Below are 21,321 nucleotides of genomic sequence, written 5' to 3' on the forward strand. Positions count from 1 at the left end.
TTTTGTGAGACCATATTTATTTTACATCATAGCACAACAACAGGTTTATGTCAGAAAAAATTAGTGTTCACTTCTGTGGAGAGGAGCAGATCTTTCCCTGTGACGATCACCAAACCACGTTTTCAAGTACCTGTTGTTTTTTTCTTGTTTTTTTTTATGGTATGTAAACATGCATTAACATTTGTTTTTCCCTCAACAAAAATCTGAGTGTTCTCAAACATACAGTGACTTACAGGCGTATTCTTACAGCTTGAATTTTTTCACGTTTATTCACAGTACAACTACAAATTTGAATGTTAGGACGGATTGAAGGGACTGTAAACGGATAACTTGTCGTTACACAACGTTCAGTACAAAGAAGCTACGCGTAGGAAACTCGGTGATATGTGATTGTTTTATTTTAAAAATACAGGGTAGCTTTTCTGAGAACAGCAAACTGCAACACCAGAGGGAAGGGTTTGGTTTCTTTATCAGTGCAGCCCAGTGATTGGGTAATAACAAAACAGATGTTTTGCATCTTGGTTGTTTTTTTATCAGCCTTGACATGAGTTACGACCACTGGAGGGAACCTGACAAAGAACAGAGAGGCAAAGAGATTTGAGCAACGTGACGGTGTTCTCGTTGATGTCTGCTCTGTGGTTTTATGAGTTAGTAAAGGAGTGAGTACCTCATTTGTTATGCTTCTTGTAGATGGAAAGATACTCTTCCACATCGTCAGGGGATCCCAAGATGACAGGGACTCTCTGGTGGATGTTGGTGGGCTGGATGTCTAGAACGTTCTCTGACCCAGTGGTGGCCTTGCCTCCCGCCTGCTCCATGATGAAGGCCATGGGGTTGCATTCATACAGCAGCCTCAGCTGACCGAACAAGATGAGACGATTGATTTTGCTTGGGTTTTTAAATAGATTTAACAAGGATTACCCGAAGAAGATGGTTTTGCTGTCATAGTCTCTGATTTCTCACCTTTCCCTTTGGACTCTTGACGTTGGCAGGGTATAAGAAGATCCCGCCGTACACCAGCGTTCGATGAACATCTGCCACCATCGAGCCAATATATCTGCTGCCGTACGGTGCAGAACCGTCCTGGATACAAGATTCACAGAGTTCAAACTTTGTATACGTTACAAATATAAATATATCTCATCGGTTTATGATTACCAGAGTCTCATTGGGTGTGGTGTGCTTGCATTGGCTTTACCTCTGGGTGTTTCTTCTTGTGAAGGTACTCCGTCACGTCCGGATAAAAATGCTGTGCATACCCTTCGTTCAAACTGTAGATTTTACCCTTCTTCTTGATCTTCACGTCTCGGTCTACCAAAATGAACTCGCCGATTGCCTGGAGAGAAGCATCGTTAAAAATAACGTTTTAGCGTAGAATGCAATCGTCCAATCTTTGTCCAAGCCGGAGGAAGTTGAGGAACAGCAAGGAAGCGGTAAAATCTCCGGTCTTACGGGGTCCAGCATGAAGCCGTTCACGCCCTGCCCAGTGGAGATGACCATCATGGTGGCGCTGCCGTACAGAGCGTAACCAGCTGCTACGATGTTTCTGCCGGGCTGCAGGGCGTCTTGTTCACATGGCTCGCCAGCTGTGGTCTGTGGAAAATGGGGGGTAATTTTCAGAAAATGGAGCCGAGACATGGGAAAACCAACACAACTTAGTGAACACATTTGTTGTTCTGGACATTTCTGCAAGTTTCGGCTTTCGTTTCATTTTTCCGAGGAAAGTTTCAAAGGCTGACGGGATGTAAAATCATTAGTTTCAAATTAGGTAAAGTCAAGCCTCATTCCTATAAACTGAAGGCTCCGTCAACCTTGTGTGTAAAATTGCCACAGTTACGTTGCTGTTATGTACTTCATTTAATTCTGTTTTTTAATTACCTGTTAAGTCAAAACATAGATGTGTGAAACAACACATCAAACCCAAATTAATCGAGTTTCAGGTTCGAAAATCAGTGGAATTAGCTAAGTAACATCCTCCATGACACTGTTAGTTAGCGCTACAAAGTAATAACAACATATTCATCTGCATTTTGTGCTCTTAGGATATCTATAATTGTTAATCAGGACCATAAACAGACATAAGAGTTAGAAAAGCATGTGAACCGTTTTGTTCCTGGGGCTATAAATGGACTTTATATGAAAATTTACCGCATAATGAACAAGAAAAAAAGAACATAAAATCTGTTTAAATGACCATTTGTTTTTGTTTTCATCCAGCTTCAGTTATTTTTCTTTTTTATTTGACTCATAAACTCTACAAGGCAACAAGTGGGTCACTACTGTTAATGAAATGACACAGCACAAGGCTATGAAGTCCTAAACTGAATTGTTTAACATTCCCATAACATCATATACTCCCAAGAAATAGCAATATTCTACAGGTGAATGATGAAATCCATGTCACATGTAGGTGAAAAGACATCAATATCTTCAATGCATTCGTGTTTTTTTTTCTTATTTACATATGGTTTTCATTTTTTTTTTTACATATAAAAATCGGATAAGCGTTGCATGCATTTGTATTCTCTCCCCTTTTCTTTAATGGCCCTTAAAAATCCAGTTTGCCGTAAGAAGTCACTGAATTAGCAAGCAGTCTATTAGTGTTCACAAATGTTCTCCATCAAATCTCCGAGGCCTGTCTTCACAGAATGGTAACATTTATACTGAAATAAAATTACACACAGCTGGACTGCTGGACAAGATGACGTCTAAAGGCAATTAACTGCCCCTGATTTTATCAAGATGCGTCAGAGTAAGAGGGGTTGAATATAATAAATGCACGGCACAGTTTTTCAGTTGCAAAAAAAAAAAATTCTAAATGAATAAGCAATATAATTTTCTTTTCGCCTCACAGTTGTGCACCAGCTTGTGTTGACCTGTCAGGTAAAAAATGCCAATGATCCTCACTGATGTTTGGGGTTGTAATATTTACTCTATGTCGATGGTTTTATAGTTCTTTGGGAAAGAATAACAGCAATAACTGAACTGTTTACCTTATTCTACCACAAGGAGGCGCTAGAAGACAACAAACAGTATATGGAGCGGTCCATGTGTTCGGGCTGTGTGCAAGCATCGATTGCTGTTTTTAGATGCAAGCGTGTCTAAAACATGTCTTTTAAAAAAGACCCGCAACTGCATTTTTTGTGCATCTTTTTGCAAACTATAACGACATAATGTATTTCAACGAATTTCTAATTAAACAGAGTCACTCACCTTTCTGTAGATGGCAAAGATTGTCCCAATGGAGACAAGACAGTCGATGTTGGAAGATCCATCCAGTGGGTCAAAGCAGACGATGTACTTTCCCTTCATAAAGACAGGAAAAACTGTTATTGTCATTATTAAGAGGAGGTAAAGGAAATTTTCTGACAAACATAATAACTGCACGCATACTCTCTTATCTGGCTCCACTATGATGGCTTTCTCATCTTCCTCCGAGACCAGGACGCAGGAGGTGAAGGATGACTTGATCATGTTGATCACCAGGTCGTTGGACAGGACGTCCAACTTCTTCACCTGGTCGCCCGTCACGTTGGTGCTTCCAGCGATCCCATATCTGCACACGGAGGAAATAGGCGTTATCTTTACAGCAATAGCTGAATTTTGATTGATTGATTTTTTGAGATGTAATGATGGAAACGAAGCAAAAACAAAAATATTCTGCAGTAACGAGTTAAGCTGGTCCATTATGTCCTCAACCTCTGGACTCAGTGGTTGTGTACAGCATGTTTAGAGTTTGAACTTGTCCCCTGACCAAAGGTACACCGCATGCTGATTTTCGTGTTGAACCTCCTATCAGGGAAAACTAAAACAATGTCTAAATATGCTCTCATATTGACTAAAATTGGTTCATTGGACAGATAACTGCAATTTATATTGCAAAACTGTAAGAGTTTATGAGAAATGAATGCACATTTTTGCAATACTTTATTGCTTTGAATAAAATATTGAGTGCTACTCACAGGTTAGCAATCCCAGCCTTCCTGACTGCAGAGGAAATAGCTTTGACAGCTGTGCAGATGGAGTTCAGCAGGGTTGTCAGCTCTCCTGTTCCTTGGGCCTTCCTGCCTTCCTCCAGTACAAACCTGGTGAGGGTCACCACGTTGGTGTCGAAAGCTCCTCTATCGGACATCCTGTTGGCTTCCTGGGACCTAATGCTGAAAGGAGCCGAGGAAAGAGTGTTTTCCAGCGTTAAAAGTGGACTCTAGAGCAAAGATAAGAGATGTTAGAGGGGCGTGCAGATCTTCCAGCCAGTCACAGTGTTGATTTCATCAACACTGTGACTGTGTGTCTGAAAGAGCAAAGTCCAAAGATAGTGGACGTGTTTTTTTTTTTCTTCTTCTTTTTAAGCAGCTCTTGCAGATATTGAACAGTTAAAAAAGTGTTTTGCCAATATAGTATACATTTTGATTCAAACTATTTAAGCTGAAGTGATATGTTTTGACAGTAACTGAATGCATACCCACAGGCATCCCAAAGTCAGCACTTTTCTCAATCATCCTTGCAAACTGCTTAATGTTGCTTTTCACAGCATGATCCCAAAAAAGTCTAAAGTTCGAGGTGCATTTGAAGAATGGTTTCTCTGTGTGCAGATTATCGGTTTACTGAACCGTCTATTTGCAATGAATAGATAAAATGGAGCAAGAGTATGTCATTTGCATAGATCATAAGATTATTCATGTATAAGTCTTATCACAAAGCAGACTGGGAATCTGCTTCACAACACAAAACTTACATTGAACTTTGAACTTAAGACGACCTCAGAAACACTACCATGAGGTAATGAATGACTGGTCTTTTCAGGATCTAGTTGAAAGTGAATGTGTAGATGGGATTTTAATAAATTTAACAAGCAAAATAAATAAATGTAAATCAATCTTAAAAAAACGAAAGATAAAAGCAGGATAAATTTTAAAGCTGGTAAAATTAGCAATTTGAAGAAAAAAACAAAACAAAACAAAAAACGCCATACTTAGATGCTAAAAACCTTCTATAGTTGTATTTCCAAAACTTGTCCACACGATGTCGCTGTTCATCGTGGAACGTAACTGTGCTACAGGTGAATAAATGGGGTGTAAATAAATAAAAAAAATAATATTTATATGATATACTATATACTACTATAATTATTATAATTATTATTATTGCTGTTGTTGTTTATTTACTTGTTTACGCTGGGCACTTCAGTAAATTTCAATAATATTTAAAAGTCCTTTGAGTTTAGTCATTCAATTCACGAAAGGAAACACACCTTTATATATTAATTAGAGTCAGGCTGGTGCGTTCAAACTATTAATTTAAAAAAAATCTATCGTTTTCTTACAGCTAATAGAAACACATTCGTTTATTTTTACACAAATGAAAACTCTGCACCTTGTTTTAAAAATATGCTTAATACCTGTTTAATAATTGTTATCTTCCAAGATGCTCTTAATCTGACAAACGAGCGTCATCAACGATGTATTTTCTAATCAGACTAGAAGATTAACATGGAATTGAATTTTATTTTCGGGAGTTTTAATTTTCCCATCGTAAAGATGACCACATCGTCTCACAACAGAGCTATAAAGAAAACACATGCTTTGTAATCAAAGATGAGAACAGAACTGATGAATATTTCACTACGACCATCGCTCATCACATGAAATGCTTCCCTGCGAGTAGCGCCTTGTCGTCTGCGCAGGCGCAGTGACGGACCTAACCAGTTGGGGAGAAAACTTTGCTAAGGTGAGGGTTAATGGGCAAAAACAACGGTGACAAGACGAAATGCGACACCGTAGGGGTAGCCTCCGCACACTGACGGCGCTGTTTGACTTTTCTCGAGTACTGAGTTAATTAAAAACTAGAGTTTTATGGTCTGCATCACACTAATGAGCCGCGAGTTTCTATTCTGTGCTCCTGCTGCTACGCAGGTGAGTTTTAAAGGTACCAAGCTTCACTGAGAACTCAAGTTTTAAGTGGTTGCCCATCCGTGGTGTAAACCTGGTGTGTTTGTCATAACTTAACCATGCTAGTAGTTCATAATGGCTACAAGGCATCAGGTTTATTCAGTATTCATCCTTTATAACCTTGCAAGAGAGAGGGTTTATTATACTTTAAAACGTTATTGTTAGACTTCTGCCTTCACTGGCTGAAGTGGAGGCTCCTTTAAAAAGTTTCTCAACTAGCAGAGAAAAAATACTACTCTGAAGAGCGTTTTTTGACACACTGACATGTGTCTTAAAAAGTTTATCATAACAGCTTAGTAGTTATAAATATTGCATGTGAACATTGTTTAAAATTTTAATGATCATCACTGGCAGGTTAGGATTTTTTATTTTTTTTTTTGGGGGGGGGGTCAGCTAAATATAACATTTTGATTCACAGTTCTCACTTCTGCGCACACCCTTGAAAATGAAAAATATATTTGGGACATTTAATAATTTTAGCATTTAGTGTTGATGGCTGTAGGAAGCCTGACACGAAAGAGTCCAGAGATATTCAAGTTATACGATTGTGTTTCCTTTATAACTTGCTCAGAGAGTTTTGGAGAGACTCTCTGTGCAAGATTTTCTAGATGACAAGTATTTCTGAAGAGAAATTTGAAAACCATATGGGAGACACGAACACAGACTTGCATGCCAAAGAAATGACAAATGAAAGGAAATACAAACCTAGTTGCCCGACCACAAAGGCTGGTTCTGTCAGTATTTGCCTTTTTGTTATGCTTGCTAATATTTATGTACCACACCTCTCACCCAATGAACCCTATGCCCACTTATTATTACTATTAATTAATTCACATTAATTCCTTGTTTTACATTTTTAGAAATGTTACTATATTCCTTGCAGTCTTTGACTAAGTCTTGAGCTAAAGCAACAATACACATAAATGCGGAGGCATCCTTAAGTCCTCTAAATGCTGAGAACAGCAGCTGCTTACTGATGAGAAATTGATATGGAAGTTGTGCCATGAGTCTTTAGCCTACTCCTCAGAGGGGTTTTGCAGAATTAGCTATCATGTGGCCTAGCCAGGTATTGCATTACCTCTATGCAAGCATTGTACAGTCAGCTGTTATTGAACCTGGGCTTGGAGAGAGAAAGTGGACACAAAAGTGAGGCAGTGAGAGAAAGGACTAATAACTGTGATGTAAAGCAAAGTGTGTGTACCGTTTCTTTCTTTGTACACTATTTACACACAGATGTCGGATTGGACGTAAATGGACATTATGGCTCAAAACAATTATACCCTGAAAAATGTGCCAGGTAACTATTGCTTTTCTATTATTGATCTCAAGTGTTACAGTTCGTAATCATTTCTGAATAATTTGTACATATATGTGTGTCTCATATGTGTTCAGGTATTACATTACAGATTTGTATTCTGAGCTTACAAGGATTTGAAATCCTCTGGTTTGAGGTAACATTTACTAAATACATACAAATGAAATAAGTTGCAAGTGTATTGTTTCAAGTAGTTGCTCTACTTTTTGTTTACTCACTGTCTAAAATAATTTGAGGATGTCTGTGGTTTCAAAACTTGCCACGACAGAGAATAGCTGTGCATTTAGAGGGAGAGTTTTTACAGTAATTATAGAGTGGATTCAGTCTATGTAGAGAGACACAGCATTTTGGAAAGGAATGGCTGCTCAAAACAACGCCTGTGTGAGTGGAAAGTCTTCCTGTGTCCCTCCTCCTCTGGTGGGATAGGCTAACGGAGATTATGGTCAAAAGCAGTTCATGGTGGAAGAAGGCTTTTGACTTGAGTAGCAATGTGCATAGAGGAGCACATCGTGCTGAGGTAAGGACAAAGCTGTATTTTTGTTTTGTAATGTGTAGTTTTCAGTAAATTTTGAACCAAATATAAAAAATGTTATGTATGTACTGTTTTCTTAGATGTTTATTGCATAAACTTGAGTTCCTTCTCTGATTGCTTCAGTTTTATTTGTTTTTATAAATGCATTTACATGTTTCTGAGAAGTAAAGCTTGACTCCTGGCCCAACAGGTCAAAAGAGCGAAGACTGTATTCCTGAATACCAGGGAACTGAATCCAATTATCAGTTGGACTTGGGTGGCTTCTGAACATTATCACTATGAAGCGCCTAAGCCTTAAAAGGAGGCCCAGAGGAGTTCTCAATGACGTGGAAAAATCACAGAGTGGAGCTTCAAGTGGCCCGGTGCATTCTGCTGAGTCCCTGTCATTACCTGGCAATGATGGCACGAGATTACTGGGGATGTCTTCGTCAGCCAAAGGTCGACCTCCGTTACCTCCGCCACATAGTTCCTTACTGGATGACAGACGTTCCAAGGGTGAAGGTCCAGGCAACTCTCAGAGACACACTGAACCAAAACCTCAACAAACTGAGAGAAATGCAGCTTCACAAAGGCCAAGCCTTGGCGTAGAACAGTCAGTCTTGGAGACTCATAAACACATAAGCCAGTCTCCACCTCAACCCCTTCCCCGTCGCCGACTAGCTAGCTTTGGAGGCATAAGCCCTTCTGGGTCACACTCACCCTTCACAGGCATGGGTGCATATAATCAGAACAACAATGGCAACAAGCCTGATGACGATATGAGTGCCCACCTTACCTCATCCCTCGGAAGCAGAGGCAGCACCGGGTGCCTGAAGTTGAGCCCGCAGAGTTCTGGCAGAAGTACTCCAGTTACAAGCCTTGGGTCTATGCACCTACAACATGTCCGTGATCAGATGGTGGTAGCTCTAAAAAAGCTAAAGGAGTTGGAGGAGCAGGTGAAAATCATTCCTATTCTTCAAGTCAAAATATCTGTCCTTCAGGAAGAAAAGAGGCAGTTGGTCTCTCAGCTGAGTGACAGCAAGAGTATAAATGACATGACCTGGAAAACATGTCTTGGAGAAGATGGGATTGACTTTGAGAATAAACGGCACACAGAAGCAGAGTCCAAAGGCACCAATGAAAATGTTTATACTGACTTTAGAGAGTTCAGGGAACTCACTGAAGAGATGCAGGCATTGGAAAGAACCATCAAAGGAGGACATATGCTTTCATGGCAAGACAAAGGGCATGGTCTATTGCACGAAAATACTACTAAGACTATTGGCATTAAAACTGATATTGATATGAAAATGACTTTATCTAAAACCTCAAAAGAAAACCAATCTGTGCACACAGACCAAGTAGAAACCAGATCCATTGCAACAGAAGTGACTGAAGTCAGTCTTGGGATTCACACAAAACATGAAGCAGAGCTTGAAGCCCAGCAACTACTAAATGCTGCCTTAAAGGAGAGGATTTCCCAGTTAGAAACCGAGTTAAAAGAATCAGCTCTTCAGACAGAGTTGACCCGTCTAAAGCTGGAACTTCAGGCAGCAGGAGCCAGGAACCGTGTTGACAAGTCCTGCTTTGCTAAGCCGCACACTGCAAGTATAGGCACAACAACAAGACTGTCCACTCAAAGTCAGGGAGTCGGCAATCACAAAGAGTTTCAAGATGCCAGCACTGGAGAAGCAGCAGAAACAAAAACTGTGGGGGTATCTTGCAAGCCTAAAACGACGGATAGTTGTACAGGCCTGGATGTGCCCATGAGCCACTGGGAGATTAGGGAGAGAGTGGAGACCAGCGACAAAGCTGTTGGGATACAAGCTTTCACAAGCACAGTGGGAGTTGGGACAGAGATAAAGCTATCTGATGCCGAAAGCAACACAGAGTTACCGCTAGAAAAGCTAGTGTTTCAGAAAGAAAAAGTGAAGTGTCATTCTGTGGCTTGTGGGGCTTACTCTGTTGGCTTGACTATTTGCGAGTCAAAGGAAATGATTTCCCAAGGTATTACCACAGATTCAATCAGAAGAGTCGATCAGGGAATACTGGCATCGCCCCAAATGGCTTCCCAGCGTACCAACACAGTATCCAGTTCAGTGTCTCGCTTCACCAACACCAGTCAAACCTTCAGCAATGACTCCAGCACAAACACACTTCTCAGCAAGCATGACAAGCACACCAACACCAGCCACACGTTCACTCGAACCGTATCAGTTGGCAATGGGGTTGGAGGGATTATTTGCACAACGGAAACCCGCACAGTTGGTGTAAATACAACAAATTTAGAGTGTTATTCAAAACTACCACTAGACACAGTGAACAAGGCAACCCGAGACTGTGGTGTTGGGTTAACAAACATTTATGAGAATTTCCTTGTGGGATTAAAAACACGTAACATGGCCTCCGGACCATCTCACATTCCTGACCCTATCAAGACAAGGAGCATAGGTGTAGGTGACGGTAGGATACGGGATTTTTCTATGTCATCTTGTGCACCTAAGCCAAAGTTCCAGCAGCCTTCACAATTTCAGTGGGATCACGAACTGAACCATTACATAGAGAAGATGCACAGGCTCTTAAAGGAGCATGGAGACCTTCTCACAGGGGACCAAAGTGACCATTACCCCAGCTCCAAACCACTGAGCAATATCAAAAGCATGACAGAAGGAGAGGCAGTTATACATCGATTCACCTCTCATCCAACAGGTAAGACGATAGAGGTTCCAATTTATTGCTTAACATGTTGGTAATTGTTCTGGTACATATTCAAAAAAACACCTTTAATAGGACAAAAAGTTAAAAAAAAATTCCCCACTCAAACCATAACACGTCAACCCATCAGGTATTAAAAGATTTTATAGGCCGGATGTTTTCTTTGGAAGAAAATGCTGCTATTTTCCTTCTGTAATTTCATTCTTATTGTGGAGAAAACAGAAGATTACATGCCGAACAAAATCAGTACTCATTGGAAAATGTCACTGTTGCTGTCAGACGTTCTGACCAGTTTCCATCTGGTGTTTTCAGCAATTCTGGATAAAACAGTGTGGTCCTAGCTTTTTCTCAGTATTGAGGAATATCTTTACATCACTATATAACATAAGGCTGAACAATTTTATGCCCTTCTTCTGACTGATGCCTTTGTAGGAATTTATTTGATTTTTTTGTAAAATCCTACAAGGACAGCTAAGCTGTATTTTATGTGCATTAGATTCACTATCATTTATTGCATTATTATTTTGTCCTGTTCCATGTTTACTTGTGTTCTGGTATTTGCTTTTCTTTTTTTCTTTTTACGTTGTTTCTTTTTCATTTCTATTTTGTCATTCTAAATTCTCTTGCATATAGAGCAATTTGGCCCACTTATGTTTTGAAATATGCTTACAAATAAATTTCACTTTGAGTTGTAAGATCCAGAAGACAAAATACTGAAATTACATTAAAATGTATTTTGAGAAGGTACTATTTGAATTGTGTGGGCACTTATAGAACCAGATTGTTGCACACTTTTATGTTATTTGTCCCTCCTACCATTTCTTTGTCTGTTGTGTCACCTTATACTTTTAAGTTACTTATAATCTTATTTTTGTTACATCTGGAATTTGACACTTTTGAGAGCCCCCCCAAAAAGCCCTAATATGTAAAATGCATTGTTTATCAATCGTGTCATTTTGATGCTAATCTTTCCTCTTCTTTTCTCTGCTGTAACACAGATTTGCTGTCCCCATCTCAGCCTTTAAATGTCTCCAAAGAACACTCGGAAATCTCCCAACAAGACGGTAATGAATCAGAGGTGAAGAAAATGATTAAAATGTTAGAGCAACAAGCGGCCTCCGCACTGCAAGGCAAGCAGAGTTCGTTCTGTTTACGTATATCCTACGCTGCGTGTCCCAGGTTTATCTCCTTTAGAAACTCTCTCAATGTCCAATGCTAATGAGTCAGGCTTCAAGATTTTTCACAGTGCAATATAAAGCTGTTTAAAGATCGGGAATGTGGCTCCCTTTGGTTTGGCCTGTGGCATGCACTTGTAATGTTTGGAATGATATTTGGTTTTGGAATCCGTCTTGTACCACATAGCAGTTTGTGGCTTTGGATCTAAAATTAAAATGGCTTCGTAGGAGGAACCAGTGTCTGGAAATGCTTTCTCTCTTTTCTTGACGTGGAAGAATTTTTGCGATTACATGACATCAAAACTGACTGAGTTTGTTTTGTATTGCACGATTATTAGAAGTGTAGAGATAAACAAAATCTCAGAAGATGCAGATCAATACAGCACATTGAATGAGAATTTATCGGCTTTTGACACTTTGCATCTATAGATTTCAATGAACTTTATGAGGGGATTTATGTGGTAAACCATCACAACGTGTGGAAGGAAAACAAAAACAGTTCCATCTAACAATGTAAGGAGTGTCACATTCATATACATTAAGTCTCTATTAGTGTGATATGCTTTAAAAAAATCTAGTTCATCCAAATGGGTTCAGTACTCATGCTTTTTTTGCTTTTTGTGGCATTACAACCCCCATTTTTGAACGTCTCAGAGCATTTTTCAATCCATCATTGGTATTCACCTAAACAGACATCTAGAGAAGATTTCTGCCGAGTTCTAATTGTAGTTTTAATATAATCCACGTAGTGGGTAAAATAAACATGTGGAACAATGTGCTCTTCTCAAATGAAACCCAAAATTGAACTTTTTGGCTTACTTAAAAAAAAAAAAAAATCCCATCTGTGTGAGAAAACTAAGTCTGCACCCTGAACACACCGTCGCTCTGGTCATTAATGTCAGTAACAGCATCATACTGATGCACTACACCCAATCTTACTGAACCTGAACCGTTTAGGCGAAAAATTCACTCTATTGGTGTAAAGCTGCCAAAATTGCAGCCAAAAATGTGGCTGATGCATGCCACACTTTTTAGATTTAGATTTTTATTTGAAAAAAATTGCTAAAAATGTATCATCTTTCATTTTTGTTGTTTGTTTTCGGTCAATCGTAGACATCTCTTATAAATTGTAGTGAATTAGAGGTTTAATTATGTGCTCTTCTCAAATGAAACCCAAAATTGAACAAACCATGGAAAGAGATGAAAGTACTTTGCAAGGAAGTGCAAATGATGAATGAAATACAAAACTTGCTGTGATATTTGACTATAAACCTACAACACGCATGTCGAAGATGTTCTTTTTTGTTTTAGATATAAAATAACATTATTTAAAATCTTTGCACTTGACAATCTTATGGTTGTTATTCTTTTCTTGGATAAAACCTTTTGGGGAGTTTGAATGGAGATAAACTGCTTTTGTATGTGAGCAATGGACATTCATGAATGCAGTTAAATCCTAAGAGTGAAGGCCTGTTTTCACTTCCAGACAGGTCAGCTTCCGCCGCTAAGCCGTGGTCTGCCAAGAAGAAACAGGGCGCTGCCCAGTGCCACAGCAGCAACAGGAAAAGCATGAAATTTATGAAGGTGTCTGCAGGGTAAGTTTTTAACGTCTAGGAAGGATTTACAGCTGGAGTCCTCAAACGGTGGTGATGAATTAATTCAGTCTTAGGTGTATTTTAGTTTTTACGTATCGCCTTGGTTCGATAGATTGGAGCCGACGTCCGCTTACGAGCACGGGGAAAGAGAAGGAAGAGGAAGCGACACCTTTAGAAAGGTTTCCCAAGAAGGATGGCAAGCAAAAAAGGGAAAAGATGGCTCCAACAAAGGATCAAAAGGCAGTTTGAAATTATCTAGACAACACAGGTAATGTGGAAAGTGTCTGTGTGAGTTTTAGGGTGTTACAAACTTTCTACAGCAACAACATAAAACAGCATCAGCTTGATTTTCATGTGAAATTTTCTTCTGACCACAACTAACTTTGCTACTTTTCAGATGCAATCTAAGTGAAAGGATGTTTTCTGCGTGCCAAGCTTTAAAGATGCACCTGAGCGAGAACCCGGCCATGTCCAGCAGAGAACTGGTATGTTATTCAAGAGGCGACAGTCATCAGCATGTCTGCAGTTTTTCTCTAGTGCATCTTTTAATCTCATCTTTCCACATCCATCAGCTCTTTTGGCCTCTTGTCTGGTTTGTCTCGGTCGCATGCCAACCAAATGTCACTTTTTGATCCAAAATCCGGTTTGCTCTGCGAAATAAATCCTGAAAGTGTTCAGACGTACGTTGCTTATTTTCCTAAGTATCCCTCTTTTCTCCCTTGCAGCAGGATTGCCTCTGCTCGCTCCAGCAAGAGTGGTTCTCCGTTTCCAGCCAGAAGTCGGCCGCTCCTGACATAGTAGGGGAGTACTTGTCTGCGTTCCGGATGATTTCACCCTCAGTGCTGCAACACGTAGTCAACATGGCTGACAGCAACGGAAACACAGCGCTGCACTACAGCGTGTCTCACTCCAACTTTGGTGTTGTCAAGAAATTGCTTGATGCAGGTACATAAATGTTTCCTTTAATTAAAAGCTAACCTTAGCAATGAATCCATATTTTCACTACATGACTGAAAGTTCACAGGTGTGTTATAGTATATGCTAATTTAACCATCTTAATGCTCCTTTTCAGTACAAAGCTACTCTGATACGTACAAATTCTTATACGTTTTACTTCAAATAATTTGGATAGCAAAATTTTGTTTATAACTGAAGCAAAATGAATTGCTTTTTTTTTTATCTTAAATTGTGGCATGCCTTTGAGCTTATTTCCCTTTGCTTTGTGCAAAAATGAAATCCAGTGCAGTCAATTGACCATTCCAAGCGCCGCTCAATGCACCAAGGAAATGGCCAGTTAGAGTCCAGACCCAAATCAAGTTGAACATCTGTGTATAAACCAATCATCGCTGTTCACAAACACTCTCTGTCTAATCCGTCACAATCTCAGAAGACTTCCAGCTGTAACGGTGATCACAGATTTTTTCCTACCGAGTATTAAATCAGGGGGACTGAATGCAAAGCTGTGCCAAACTTTTCAGAATAGAAAAAAATGCACAAATACGTGGAGAGGTCAGGTTCTAATGTGATAAAATGTGAAAGAGTTCTAGTGGTATTAACAATTCTGCAAGTTGTTGTGCAGAAGTTGCACTCCAGACTCCAAATCCTGTTTTTCCATGAAATTTTGTCCCATTTCATAAACGATTTCTTAACTTCTGCACAGAGAAGTATAAATCGTCTTCTATTTTTTGCACTGATTGACTTTTTGACTGACATGCTAAGAAACCCAAAGGTCATACAGCTCCAGGCGAGGCTATTCAGGGCCTCCGCAATGTAAGTGGAAGTGGCAGACAGATTTACAACATCGCTGCTGCAGGTTGCAAAAGCCAATCAATTTGAGACAAGCAAGTGTGGAGCATAAATATATTAAGAACTAATTATTTTTCAATGTCACATCAAGGCATCAATCATGCTCCTGAGTGAGCATAATTATTATGTTTCTTGAAAAGGCTGGCAGTGAAATATCAACCGTCCGTCACTGGCAAACGTCCAGACCTTCACGAAATGCGAGAAGCTGGGATGTGTCAAGGTCGTTTGATGCTTCATATTATCATCTTATCTTTATCTGTTTTGTCACACTGCAGCTGCGTTGTTGGGTTTTTTTTAGCTTTCTTGCTGTGTCTATAAATTATTGCTTAAGAGAAAGCTTGCAGTAGATGTTATGAAAACGGTTATACATACACAGCAAAAAACACAAAATCTCTCAATGTGTTTCTGGTCTAGTTTCTAGTGCAAATATCTTGGTGTCCTTAAAATGGAACATAACAAACTTGTTTTAAGTCGGTAATTCCTTAATATTATAACAATGAAAAAAGCACTGTTTCCACTGGCAGATTATTTCACGTATAGCAAAGTGGGAAACGTCTCGTTACAAGTGAAATAATCTGGCGGTGTGACAGTATTTTACCATCTACTTAGATTTCACACTTTTTCTTGCTGCATTTTGAAACTTGATTGAGTCAGAGTATTGTAGCATACTTATGATGCTGTTGACTTTAACTTTTTTTTTTTTAAATGTTCTCACCACAGAGGTGTGCAACGTGAATCAGCAGAACGCAGCAGGTTACACCCCCGTGATGCTGGCTGCACTCGCCGCCGTGGATCGTCCTGACGACATGAGGGTGGTGGAGCAGCTCTTCTCTAAGGGAGACGTCAACGCCAAGGCCATCCAGGTCGGCTCCGGACTAATTCAGAGGGTTTGATAAAGACATAGAATTACAATCAATTGTGCTTTTTGTGGGGGTTTTTTGGGATGGGAGGCTAATTAAGTATTGTTTAATTACATTATAAAAAACGAAAAAGAAGACGAAACACTGAATAATTTTTTAGACTGTATGTCTTGTCCCCGCATCTACATTTTAATGACACTGTTTACTTAAGAATTTGTCTTTTAAAGTTGCTTCATTGCAATCCTTTCAGGTTTTTTTAGCCTTTCACTTAGCAGCAAAATGATCTGTAGTCAAAATGAGTTTACTCTTCTAAAGAAGCTTTCATTTACTCACTACTTAGAGATATATGAAAGTGTTCATATCCAATTGGGATTTTGTGGAACACAAAGTAATTTTACAAATTAAGTTCTAATCATTCATTTTTAGCCTCTCTAATTTAAATAACTGAACTTTAATCCCCTTAAATAAAATCCAGTGTGACCAAATGCCCTCAGAGTCCAGATCAATGTTAAAATGCCATTTCGCTACATTCACTGCCATCGTAAACACAACTTTGTGAGTGGGACGCCTCTCTCTGCAGGCCGGTCAGACGGCTCTGATGCTAGCCGTGAGCCACGGCAGGCTGGACATGGTTCGGGCTCTCCTGGCGCAGGGGGCAGAGGTCAACATCCAAGACGACGAGGGCTCCACGGCGCTGATGTGCGCCAGCGAGCACGGCCACGCCGACATCGTCAAGCTGCTGCTGGCGCAGCCCGACTGCGATGCCACCCTGACTGACAGCGTGAGTCATTTCCTCCAACAGCTGCTGTCAGCACGCTGGCTTCACGCTGGGAAGAAGAGGGTTCCCACAAATCCTGTTAACGTGACGTAAATGTGAAGGAATTCTCGTGATTTATTTATTTTTATTTTTTTTTTTCCATTTTTTGTTAGGCAGAATTTTGACAACTCTGTATTTTAAAACATCATAACTTGAGTTATTCTCTGGGCCAACAGGATGACAGCTCGGCCCTGTCCGTTGCTTTAGAAGCTGGTCACAACGACATTGCCGTCCTGCTTTACGCCCATGCCAACTTCTCCCGATGCACAGCGGTAAGCTGAGATGCTAACAAATGCACTCAAAACTAAACAGTAGGGAAGCATGACCCAAATTCACTTTTTGTGCCCAAATGCGACCTCTATCCATTTTTGTTTTTTGTTTTTTTTTCACCGTACTCTGAACGCCTCATTTCCAATCTTTTCTCCCCCACTTCCATACTTGGTGCTCATTCTGATACACGTCCAATATTTTTCAAAACTTCTGCAATCTGGGCAATCATGTCGTATTTAATCTGGCTTCTGTGTCACCGATGTGAGACATGCGTAATAATTTTGCGCCAGAAGAAACCAGACGCAGTAAATCTCACTACGGCTGAAAAATTATGATTATGAATTTATGAAAGAAGTCTGTGTCATATCACAATCCCACCGCTCTTTGCTCTGACTGCATCCAGACAGACCTCCCTACAGAAACTGCAGTCGCCGCCATTAGTCGTGCTTTCTTTTTATTAGCTTCCTCCTTCGGGTTGTTGTGATCTTGTGACAACACTATCGGCCCTCATTTCTGAATAAACTTTAAAAATCCATAAACGGCTCCATCCATTGTTAATGCCGTAAACAATGCGCCGCTGTGTGATGTCAGCGTGGATGCGGGTCGCTTTGGGGACAGAAACCTGCTGTGTGTGGCTAATGTGTGAGCTCATCTGTTTTTTTTCTCAACATAATTTGCTTGTATTGGTGGATCATGTCCACAGGGAGCAGCTCGACACGGCGGCAGGTTTCCCTCGTCCTCAGGAGGATGGAGCATCTTCGAAACCTGAAGGGATTTACATCATATTTACTCTTATCGCTCTAGCAACAAACCAACAGTGTTTTTTTTTTTTTTTGTCTATTGGCACAATGCTATTTTTGTATGCTTTGTTTTGACTGCATATTTGCACTACAGCATGGCAAAGTAGTTAACAATTTGTCCCAATAGATTAGATCAGTTTCAATCAATATAATTAAGTTTTGTTTTTTTTTGTTTTTAGAAAATATTTACTTTAATATAATGCAACTTTTATCGGATGGCATGAAATTAAAGCATTTCTTATGATATACTAAAATTAGCATCTTTTCCTATTCTCATATTATTTAAACGTGATACCAGAGCCACATGATTATAAGTTATAATTTTTTTGTTGTTAAAATGTAATTTTGTGTTTCATTTGTTATATTATTAAACCTATTAAATGAATTGTGGAAAGCAGAAGGTTGTGCTTTGGTTCTGTTTTTCTTTTGAAAATGTGGCTGCAAGAACACATTTCTTGCTGTGTCTATAAATTATTGCTTAATAATTTAAGCAATAATTGTTCTATTTTCTTGGATAATTAATTATGTTTGATTTCTGCAGCTTATTGATGTCTCAAGTTTTTTTTGTCTTAATAAACCATCTACTTTTTTGTTTGTTTGTTTATCATGGCTCCTAGCAAGTTATTTTAGTGGAAGTTTGTGTGACAGACCAGCACAAAGGAACAGGAAAAAAAATCCCCCAAATGTTCAAAGATTGGATGGAACATCAACTTTTAAGTCATGCCAAAACTTACTAATGGAGTTCAAATCTGGGCTTTGACTAGGCCATTTAAACATGTGCTCTGAGAATTCCACCACTTTTAGCTTTTTTTTGTGTGTTTGGCTTTAATAATCTTCCCTATCTCTTCTGAATGAAATTATCCCAGCAGCATGATGTTACTATCCCTTTTTTATTTTATTTTTTTGCCAGGAGGGACGGTGTTTTCAGGACCTCACTTTACATGCGAGTCAAAAAAATGTCATTTCAATCTCATTTGCTGTATGAACACTTTTGGGAGCTGCACTGTGAAATCATTTTAAACACAGACTGTGTGAGACCTTCAGCAGGCGATCCCACGACTCCCAGCAGTTACCGTCCCAGAAGCCATGTTCACACACTTCTCACCTCCTAATCTCTCCATTCCCCACAATCCCGCCCACGGATAGCGGGAATTGTCCTCTTGGACTTATCCACGCCTTGGTCTTTTTCAGCCTCCTTGAGAGCTTTGACAGACAATTTCATAAGGTTGATGCAACGGGGCGTTTTAATTTTTCAAACCTCCTCGGAGAACAAGCTCTGACTGACTGGGTTTGAGACCTGACACTGTGAATCCCAGCACAGAGAGCTGATCAAAATACTCCAGTCACTATCCCTGCTTGTGTGACACTTTGTTAAAAGTGAATCTTACATTTCAGCTACTTCGGCATCATTCGTGATTTTTGTTTTTTTTTCTGCGGGGGGGAACAAGCTGTATCCTAGAGTTCTTTGTATTTTAATGGGCGTCCCACATTAGATGCAGTATTTATGCGTGTGACTGTTGGTGAATAAATATGAGTCAGAATAATCATGGAAGGACTTGTGTCCATGCGCAAAACGGCGTTGTCTTTCTTCATCGACGCACTGAGCTTCTGTCCAGACGCTTTAAGGTGCTCCTTGCGTCTAAAAAAAAATAAAATTATATATATATATATATAAATAATCAATAAAAAGTGTGAAATCCTGCCAGCATGCCAGGGTCTCCCCCTTCTCCTCCTCTTCCTCATTCCTGAGAGACGGTGCGTCTCCGACTGAGAGCAAGCCGCCTGACTCATTTCCCGGCAACAGCAGTAAAACACAATGATATACAAGGTCCAATAACAAAAAATTTGCAGTTGCCATGGCAACAGCCGTTTTGAGCAAGTGGGTCTCAAACGTTAATCTGAGACGAATACCTCTCGTTGGCTGAGGTCAACCCCATCAGCTCGTGTGACTTTTCATCTAAAGTTGAAGGCGTATCTGATACGTATTAATTAAAAATAATTTTTTAAAAATGCTCTCACTATTTAAATAAATAATGCAAGCCATGTTAGCTGACATGCCAGGAATAAAAACAACAACAACAACAAAGAATTCATAATTTCATGCCAGGGGGGAGAAAACGTAGCATCTGAATATGGACTACGTTCAGAGATGTGCTGCTGCTGCAGGATTATGACATGAAGTCTGATTGGTTTTGTCTTACATTTCAGGCCTGGGAGCCACGCAGCCCGTCTTTACACTCACAGTTCACCAGTTTGTCATCTTTTGTAAAGCGCTTCTCTTTCTCGTGATGGCCTGTTCGAAAACACACCGCATACCGTACAGGACAGAGATATTAAGAAAACGTAACAAATGGATTATCTCAGTGTAGTTATCCTGTTATAAAACTGAAGGTCAAAAGTGTTTCAGAGGTCAAAATAAAAATCTTGTTTTGAGTGAGTCAGAATTTGCTAGACTTTGGTGGTCATTAAATAACTGCTTAGAGAGAAAGCAGCTGAAAGGCTTTTAAATCATTTAATTTGGGCAACATACTGAGATTTGGATGAGCTGCTACCAGGGTAAGTAGAGTAAACACTTACACACCTCAGTAGTGTAAGTACGCTTCCCTAGCAAAAAGTCAATTTCAATTTTGCTAGAAAGGTTCTTACGTTTAACTCGGTTCTGTCTGCATGTCGCGTGCTGATTCTGGCTTTTAAGTTTCCTACATTATGAATTTAAATTAAACTTTCTAGCAACCAGAAATCCACAAAACATATTGAAAGATTTATTTGAAGCAAATTAGGCTGATGGATGTATAGACCTAATCTTCAAGCAATGATTTTTTTTAACTCTCCTAATGTCATATCTCAAAAAAGGCCTAGATTATTGTATCTCAATACTGCTGTCATACAATTGGGTTTCTGATTGATCTACAAAACATATTTCTACAAGTCAAAAGCAATATTTGCTATGTGTATAAAGGCATTTTTTTTCAGCATTTTACTTACAAAAAATAAAATAAAATCATTGCTCTCGTAACTATAACGACAACAAAGAAATGCAACAAAAGCTTGCCAAGCATTGAGGTGGTTGGGGACTCAAATACACGCATGATGCTGGCAGAGTCATGGTAAGTAGGGAGCATAACAAGGAACCAAATAGAGAGTTTTACAAAACTGGAAACAACAAGGAGCACCAAGAGAGAGGTTTCCCACAGAGCACGACGGGCCGAGCGGCAGGTAGACAGCAGCAGAATCTGACTTTGACGGAAGAGAACCGAAGTGTGTAAGAACCGGAGAAGGTGAGTGCTGGAACAAGGAGCAGGTGATTTATTAAGTAATGTTCAGCTGCGGGGAGAGAACATAAAACGGAGCTACTAACGGGAACCAGGCTGGAAATGAGAGAGAAAATAGAATACTCTCTGTATACAATCGAATACAGGGAGTAAATAAGAAAACTCAGCAAAACTCAGGAATCCACAGAAAGTACAGATCTAACAAAATCAAAACAGGCCCAAGCAAAGTCTCCAGGA

General features: G+C 39.7%; 2 protein-coding genes across 2 annotated transcripts; one reads left to right on the forward strand and one right to left on the reverse strand.

Moving 5' to 3' along the window:
• fbp1b (fructose-1,6-bisphosphatase 1b) lies at positions 1-4,170 on the reverse strand. The gene is made up of 8 exons (XM_015013385.2): positions 3,963-4,170; positions 3,394-3,556; positions 3,214-3,306; positions 1,453-1,593; positions 1,199-1,336; positions 964-1,083; positions 668-857; positions 1-569 (listed from the first exon to the last, which is right to left on the reverse strand). The coding sequence occupies exons 1-7, from the start codon at positions 4,130-4,132 to the stop codon at positions 669-671; spliced, it is 1,014 nt and encodes a 337-aa protein (XP_014868871.1). The 5' UTR covers positions 4,133-4,170; the 3' UTR covers positions 1-569; position 668.
• Positions 4,171-8,040: 3,870 nt separating this feature from the next.
• On the forward strand, positions 8,041-19,603 carry LOC106933871 (KN motif and ankyrin repeat domain-containing protein 1-like). The gene is made up of 10 exons (XM_088010814.1): positions 8,041-10,483; positions 11,488-11,619; positions 13,151-13,259; positions 13,372-13,527; positions 13,657-13,744; positions 13,985-14,204; positions 15,786-15,928; positions 16,506-16,706; positions 16,919-17,014; positions 17,716-19,603. The coding sequence occupies exons 1-10, from the start codon at positions 8,074-8,076 to the stop codon at positions 17,779-17,781; spliced, it is 3,621 nt and encodes a 1,206-aa protein (XP_087866940.1). The 5' UTR covers positions 8,041-8,073; the 3' UTR covers positions 17,782-19,603.
• The last annotated feature ends 1,718 nt before the right edge of the window (positions 19,604-21,321 follow it).

The sequence above is a fragment of the Poecilia mexicana genome, unplaced genomic scaffold (assembly GCF_051168715.1).
Source record: "Poecilia mexicana isolate PSO_F unplaced genomic scaffold, ASM5116871v1 scaffold_12, whole genome shotgun sequence".
In the NCBI taxonomy this organism is placed as follows: domain Eukaryota; kingdom Metazoa; phylum Chordata; class Actinopteri; order Cyprinodontiformes; family Poeciliidae; genus Poecilia; species Poecilia mexicana.

What these genes read in the sequence shown, in the direction of transcription:
- fbp1b (XM_015013385.2), bottom strand. Translation starts at nt 4,132, where the DNA reads ATGTCCGATAGAGGAGCTTTCGACACCAACGTGGTGACCCTCACCAGG. An exon ending in ACAAGAAGAAACACCCAGAG is followed by an intron (nt 1,084 to 1,198) that starts GTAAAGCCAATG and finishes TCTTGTATCCAG; the next exon opens with GACGGTTCTGCACCGTACGG. An exon ending in TCAAGAGTCCAAAGGGAAAG is followed by an intron (nt 858 to 963) that starts GTGAGAAATCAG and finishes TTGTTCGGTCAG; the next exon opens with CTGAGGCTGCTGTATGAATG.
- LOC106933871 (XM_088010814.1), top strand. Translation starts at nt 8,074, where the DNA reads ATGAAGCGCCTAAGCCTTAAAAGGAGGCCCAGAGGAGTTCTCAATGAC. An exon ending in CAAGAAATTGCTTGATGCAG is followed by an intron (nt 14,205 to 15,785) that starts GTACATAAATGT and finishes TTCTCACCACAG; the next exon opens with AGGTGTGCAACGTGAATCAG. An exon ending in ATGCCACCCTGACTGACAGC is followed by an intron (nt 16,707 to 16,918) that starts GTGAGTCATTTC and finishes CTGGGCCAACAG; the next exon opens with GATGACAGCTCGGCCCTGTC.